This window comes from Perissodus microlepis, chromosome 13 (genome assembly GCF_051167445.1).
Source record: "Perissodus microlepis isolate ML-2025 ecotype Zambia chromosome 13, ASM5116744v1, whole genome shotgun sequence".
Classification (NCBI taxonomy): domain Eukaryota; kingdom Metazoa; phylum Chordata; class Actinopteri; order Cichliformes; family Cichlidae; genus Perissodus; species Perissodus microlepis.
The window spans coordinates 9,734,644-9,741,666 of record NC_140473.1 but is presented as its reverse complement, the minus strand read 5'-3'; the positions used below and the strand labels follow the sequence as shown (position 1 = coordinate 9,741,666).

Sequence of the window (7,023 nt, the reverse complement as noted above, 5' to 3'; positions counted from 1 at the left end):
CATTTTTTGATGTAAAATAAATGCCTAAGGATTAGAATTTGTAGTTGTGTTTTTCAATGAACACGCTGTCAGCATTGGCGTCACGCTTGGCTGATGTTTCGAACAAAACGAACGTCAACAAATACGATTATCTTTTTTAAAAACGGTGTCATTTTCTGAGTATTTTTCCATACGTGAAGGAGAAACGCTTATCTGTGCGGTCAAGTGCTAGAATAAACTCATCTAGTGCTGTAAAGACAACAAATATGAACTCTGAGTTTTACTATCGCGCCGACATCTTTGTGTAATGCCCGAGGTAATCATTACCAGGAGAGGCAGCCAAGCAGCACACACTGGCTGCGTCACCTTTCTGTTATTGCCTTTCACTTAGCTTGATTAACTGGATTGTGTCGAGTCAATATCGATCAAACAGTCAATGAAGGATTTTATGACCATTGACTGGACCCCCGGCCGCCTGATGAAAGATCGCCGGATTTCAGGGATATTTCAAACACTTGACTGTAGCCCAGCAAAAGCCCCAAGTTGCTATCCGGAAGCAGTGGGAAGAGAAGGAATCGAATTAAACTTTACCCAAGGTTGGACTTGGATTTCACCCGGTCAGGTTTTCTATAAATCATTTGAGGGTAAAAACACATCAAAGTCAGGAGCGTTCGCCTCACAAGCAGGGCTTAGACATTAAAAATCCCTGGAGGTTCGTGTAAGTAAACATAATAAAAACGTGAGTCATTAACCACAAATGGTTCCTGCGTGATCGTACCGAAAGCAGGAGAGATGATTCACTTTTTTTTTTTTCTAAAAAAGAAAAGATGTATAATCAGAAAAATTAAAGCCGAACTTCATGCTATCAGCTCTGTGCGGCCCTGATCCTCACATGCTGGCTGTTTACAGAAAGGCTCCCTCCCTGCATATTAACCAACAGCCTGCACCGGAGCATCTGCCGTGCACCGATTTCACCGGTAACCACGCAACACCAGAGTGCTGTGTTATGACAGAGCCACTTCCAGGGACACAGTATCACTGTATTAGATATGGCGCAAGCTATTTCAGTCACCACTGGACAAACAGGTACTGCGTCTGCTGTCATATATCTTTACGAGCACAGAGGAAAGCGAGAGAAGGAGACGTGTTCATTTACGTCTCATTGCATCATCTTTCCAGGTTATAAAAACCTGGCTCTCAACTCTGATATTCTCAGATGTGGCAATTTTAATTTGGTTGGCAGTATAGTGTGATAAGGAACAAGTAGGTCAACGAGTCAACTGATTAACAAAAAAAATTAAATAAAATCTCTGAGAACACCACGTAAGGTGGAATAAGGGCGTGTTGTTGATGAGCACAGTAAAGTGCTGTCCTTTATCAATGTGGGCTGCATTTCTCGTTTTAAAGTCCAACTGATAAGATAGCTTTCCAAAGAACGGAAAAAGGGTGTATAAACAAACAGCTGCCTGGAAAACGCGCACTCATGAAAAACACGTTTCAAGATTTAAATCATACTGTAAAAGCTGACGCGTGCTCTGAAGTTACCTTTAGAGTTTCCTTTATCCTTTGCAGCCCTTCCAGTCTTCTCGGTTAGGGGACAATAATTATACCTGCTATTCTTAGTCGGCTAAATGGGCGAGTGCAAAGGCTGTGTTTTCATTCAACATCATGAATCAATCAGTTAATCGGGGACACCATGCAGCCTGTTAAAGAAGCGGGTAATCACAGCTTTCAGGTGCCTTCAAAAAATACCATCTTAAACATGTCCGCCAGAACAAGAAGGTCAGTAAATCCCCGGCTGAATAGCAGATTCATGGGCACCACGGTGAACAGTAAAGCAACAATGTCAGAGCAGTTTGTGGGCCTTTAATTAAGAAGAAGAAAAAAAACAATCTGCTTTTGGATTGTGTGCTCTGTTTGAAAAATCAGGGAGCTAGCAAGAAGCAGATTACGTCTGAAAATAATTACGCAACTGCCTGCTAACACCAAGCCCTCCTTTCTGCTAGATATTATCCTCCATGTCTGGGTCTGTGTGGTCAGCTACTCGGGAGCTCTTTGTCTGAGAGAGAGCAAAAATAGTCTCAGGATTGCTTTTCATCTAGACATACAGTAGCTGCAGTTTGTCACTTAATGGCCCACTGTAAGCTCCTCAATGCTTGTAGAGACCAGTAAGGGCTGCCATTAGTGATACAAGAGTTTGTAGGGGGTTTTGTGCACGTTTGTGTGTGACTCCACTGTCAAAGAAATTGCAGCAGCAGTTGCATTTACATTTGAAGGCATACAGAGCGAGGCTGGCATGTAAGGCAGCGTGGATGTTTACTCCGTTCTCAGCGTGGGGAAGGGTGCTGCATTATGAGTGCATGTTCAGTGTGACACAAAAGGCTAAAACCGAAAGCAAACAGTGTGTTGCTGCAGTGCTAATTGTACCTAACGTATGCTTGGAGTTGGTTTGTGAAGCTGATTTTATTCGTTATCTGTAGTTTGTCATCTGCAGACTAAACCAAAAGTATGTTTTTTAATAAAAAAAATTCTCTCTCCTTACACACATATATATATATATATGTGTGTGTGTAAGGAGAGAGATAAGTTATATGTGTAATAAAACAAAAAAAGCCAAACACCTTTGTGACGTCAGACACAATCTGCATACAAGCTTGAAAAATACATGTCACCAGAAAAAAAACCCAAGGGTGGTTATTTTCAGGAAAAGTCCTAATTTGCGGTCACACGGCGCGGTTTGCACTATTGTATCATGTTGACATTCATGCACGTTTTCATTACTGACTCGACAGATTCCAGCTGACTGAACATGACTTGGCACCTAGTTCTGCAATCAGTTACAGCGATGCACAAAAGTCGAGGACAGTGTGTCTTGTATTTTTTTTCTTTTTTCTTGTTTTTTTCCCAGCCAAGCTTCTCCATGAATCACATAAGACATGTGTGCATAAAGAGAGACAGAAAAAAAAAGGCTCTTCCGTCCTGCAGCTTGAAACAGTAGCCTGCTCATGTTGTGTTGTGTTGTGTTGTGTGCAGCGTAAATCAAGTCTCCTGAGCCGTCACAACAACAAGCCTGCATGTCAGAGCCGAGAGCGCTATCTCGTCATCTGTCCACAGCCCCTTGTGTCACTTATTCACTCAAAATGAAGCAAGCTCAGACAATATGTTCATACAAGATCAGAAATTGTATTTGGCAATTTTTAAACAAGTGCATACAAGTACAGCTAAAAGCATTTTTAGTTTTGCCAAGTGCTCGTAGAGTAGCATTAGTCACATTCTACGTTAAACAGGAACTGCCACCAGACCTAGAAGTACATCAAGAATTTTTTGTTAAACATCAACAAAGAGGAACGTAGTTCATTATAATGAGTACATACCTTTATCTTCAAAAATATAGAAACACAATGTATTCAAAAATCAAAAATTATACAACCATGTTTTACGAAGTATACTCTTCCCTTGGGTCCAATATGTACAAGTCCGTTAGTTTGTTTGAATGGTATGTATGTGATATTTATATATTTATACTCATATTTTTTTTGCTTCCCCTCCCCAAAGAAGTGTTCAGACAAAAAAAAAAGAAAAAAATCAAGGGTCCCTCTCCTTTTTTACTTTGACATCTCCTGCAAGGATGGTGGCGATTTCTCCTTGCATGAAAGCCCATGGTACGTTCGAGCCAACCAGGGGGCATTTCTCTCCACTTGGACAGTACACTTCACCCGTGGCGCCTTGCTGCTTTATGCTTTCCCTTGAGCATGGGAAGCAGAACTTGTGAGAGGGCACAGACGGGCACTGAACAAAGTGTGTGTCCTCCAAACGCTCGTGGCACAGCGTGCAGCACAGAGGTATGCTGCTGGGTACAGAGGAGTCCGGAATGCTTTGTGGGGGGTGCACTTGGTCCATGCCTGGCACATGGGGGGTGCCTGCACTCGGCGCCTCTCTCTGCGCCAGCCTCCTCTGATTAATGGAGGACGGCGACAGGGGGCTGCTGCTGTTCCTCCGGGTGGTGGAGTGGACTTGGTTGGCGTCCTTGGGAGAGCTGTTCCCACCTGCGTTGTCTGCAGCCATGATGAGCGCCGCCATGGGGGACTGACCATTCTGAGCTGCCTCCGGTGGGGTGGTGCGGGAGTGAGGGGATATTGTGGAAGGGGGAGAGGCGAAGCTTGGCGGGGGAACTGGAGGCATTTTCAGTCCGTCAGTAGGTGGTGGTAACCACTGCTGTCCCTCTCCGTTGAGCTTGGCAGCTGTCGCCTCTCCCTCCGGTTCAGGTGATGCTTTTCTCTTGTTGCTCCCCCGGGGATGTTTTCCTCTGTCTGGAGGTAGGAAAGGGTTAAACAGAGCAGTTGAGTTGCACAGCTCATACAAGGATCAACAATTAGCCTGAAAGGGAGATGTGAATTTTGCCAATTCGTGCTGCACCACAGGCTACAAAACAATAACAAACACAGCAAAGGATTCAAAAAATTTATTTATAGCCCTTATAATATTAGGGCATGGCTTTATAAATACCATTTTTACCATCTTGACACATTCCTGGGTGGAAAATTAATAAATCAGTAATAAAAATTACATTTTTAAAAATGCACAGTATAGATAAAATATTCCTGCCTTTTAATGCTCACCTGACTTGGAAAGAGTGGGGCCGGGCTCATAGACCATAGCTCTTTGTGGCATGGGCACATGGTCCTTCTTGTACCTGGTCTCGAACGTGGTGTGCAGAGCCATCAGGTCCCTCACCGTTTTGCCTTTGCCCATCCAGTCCGGGTCTGCCCTGTTTTTGTGGCTCTCCGAGATCTCCGGCGTGAGACTGTCGGGTCTGTGCTTCTCCTTCAGCTCTCTGTCGTGCTCGGTGCTGGAGACCGAGGCGGGTCTCTTGCCCATGTCGGCGGGACTACCGCCCGCCAGAGTGGAGGAAAGCCCGATCGGGTTCCTGCCGTTGACGGCATGCCCCGGGGTCAAGCCCCCGTTAGGCAAAGGCACTAAATTCGGGGGCACCGTGTTATTCCTGCGCGGGTTGGGGCTCTGGCGGTTCAGCTCTGGTGGCTCGTCAGGCTTAGGAAATCCATTAGGGAGCTGGATGCCGTTTGTCTGCCCTCTAGGCTGATACTCTGGACCCAGCCTGGGCGGGCGGTCGGACAGAGGGTAGCGGTCCAGAGGCTGCGGCGGCCGGGAGCCCGGATCTCCCCCCGCAGCGTGGTTGATCGCCTGGATCTCCTTCCCGGAGAGCTGCGACTTCCCCGGCCCGGGAGACCTGCCCTCCTGAAAACCGTGAGCCCTTTTAAGCTGTCGGGCCGTCTCGATGACAAACTCAATGCGGTCTGCTCCTTCGTAGTTGACACATCCCCTGCAGACGGGCTCGGTAAAATCCCAGATCATGGCCCAAGGCATGCGGGGCAAGTCGCATAAATAACACGACTGCCTCCTGGAAGAAGCAGCGACCGCCGCGGACGACATAGCGCTCGTCGTCGACCCCCCGAAAAGAAACCCAAAATGTTGCCTTCTTCCCCCGCTCTCTCTTGTTTTTTTTCCTTCCTCCCGAACTCCCCCGCAAAAAGAAAGCGAATAAAGAGCAATTTCCGTTAGTCGAACAACAACAAAAAAATGTAATCTCGTCCTCTCTCCGACTTCTAGAGCAACAAGGTTGAAGTTTTAGAGGGAGAAGTTCATGACGGTGTGTACTTTACTACGGCGCTCCTCTATCTATCTCCACTGACTCTCCTCTACTACTGGCTCAATGTAGAAAGTGACGTCACAGCTCTAAGCGCCTACATCCACTTCAGTTTCTATTGACTTGATTTCTTCGACAGACCCCTCCACCCCCCTCCACCACCATCACTACCACCACCACCACCTCTCCCCCCACTTTACTGCAGCCTCTTGTCACTCACCGCTTTTCTCTCTCTCTCCCTTTTTTAATATTTTAACTTAATCACCTGAGCTTCTGCCAACAAAAAAGGCACCCAGTTCAGCTTCACCGCCGCCTCCGACTCCGGAATAACCCACGCTACTGTTATTATTATCATCAAACCTGCAAAAAAAAATAGGTCCACCGGTACCAGCCTGCACGCTGCTAAAAGAAATATGGCTGTAGGTTAGCAACAGACCGCCAGGGGATAATAAAAAAAAAAAGCGACTTTCAAGCTCCTCCGGTTGATGCTTTGTCCTAAATTCAGAGCATTATCCGGTTCAGGCTGCAGCTTGTTTTTCTCAATGCACCGCGCCTCGACGCAGTGAGCTGCTGCTACTACTACTGTGCACTGAATGAGGTGGGTCGACCCTGAGAAAAACAGCAATTGTAATCCAATGGCAGATCTTATATTTATACAGAGGATCTCAAAAATGTGTTATTGTAGCACATGGGCACAATTTACAGGCTTATTGGAGCGACTTTACAGCCCGCATTTTCTCTCTTTTATTTGTGCCAGCTCACCAGGGTGAATTCAGGATGTACACAGTTAGCCTTTTAGTTATGATTAGATAATATTTTCCTGGCTTGTTAATGTTTAAAGAAAAGAATGAGAGAGGGAGAGGAGAAGAAGAAGAAAAAAAGGCGCCTCCACCAGCCAGTAACCAGGAAGCTCAGTCATGAGGTGGGGATTTCCAGCCAGTGTGTTGTGAACTTGAATGGATTGGGGTTACAGCATGAATATAGCCTGTAGCTGTGCCCACATATATATATATATTTTTAATATTCTTGTGCACGGAGCAGTCCAAATCTGGCACTGCTGAAATGAAATGAAATGGCACTGGAGTGAATTAGCGATTCAGACTCATTTCAAGCGACTTTAGCAGTCAAAGCAGCTCAACAGATATTAGTATGAAAGATTTAACAAGATTAATGACTCCACTCTAGTGTGGCATGTTTTACAGAAAGGCAAAAAGAAAGAAATGTTATTAGAAACAGGTCATGTGGCATAACCTCAGCCAAAATCCCCTGAAGTAAAAGTGGAGAGGCTTTTTGAAGTGGAGGAGTTGTCCCAGTAGTTCATTCCTCCCTCTCATCTGGTCTCATTCCAACTCATTGCAGCTTAGCCTCAGGCTTTGGGT

At 45.7% G+C, this 7,023-nt stretch overlaps 1 protein-coding gene across 1 annotated transcript; it reads right to left on the bottom strand.

The window, feature by feature from the left end:
* Positions 1-3,142: 3,142 nt before the first annotated feature.
* Positions 3,143-5,792, bottom strand: irf2bp2a (interferon regulatory factor 2 binding protein 2a). Its single transcript, XM_084948433.1, has 2 exons — positions 4,599-5,792; positions 3,143-4,289 (listed from the first exon to the last, which is right to left on the bottom strand). Exons 1-2 carry the CDS (start codon positions 5,428-5,430, stop codon positions 3,565-3,567), a joined length of 1,557 nt encoding a protein of 518 aa, XP_084804559.1. The 5' UTR covers positions 5,431-5,792; the 3' UTR covers positions 3,143-3,564.
* Between the last annotated feature and the right edge of the window lie 1,231 nt (positions 5,793-7,023).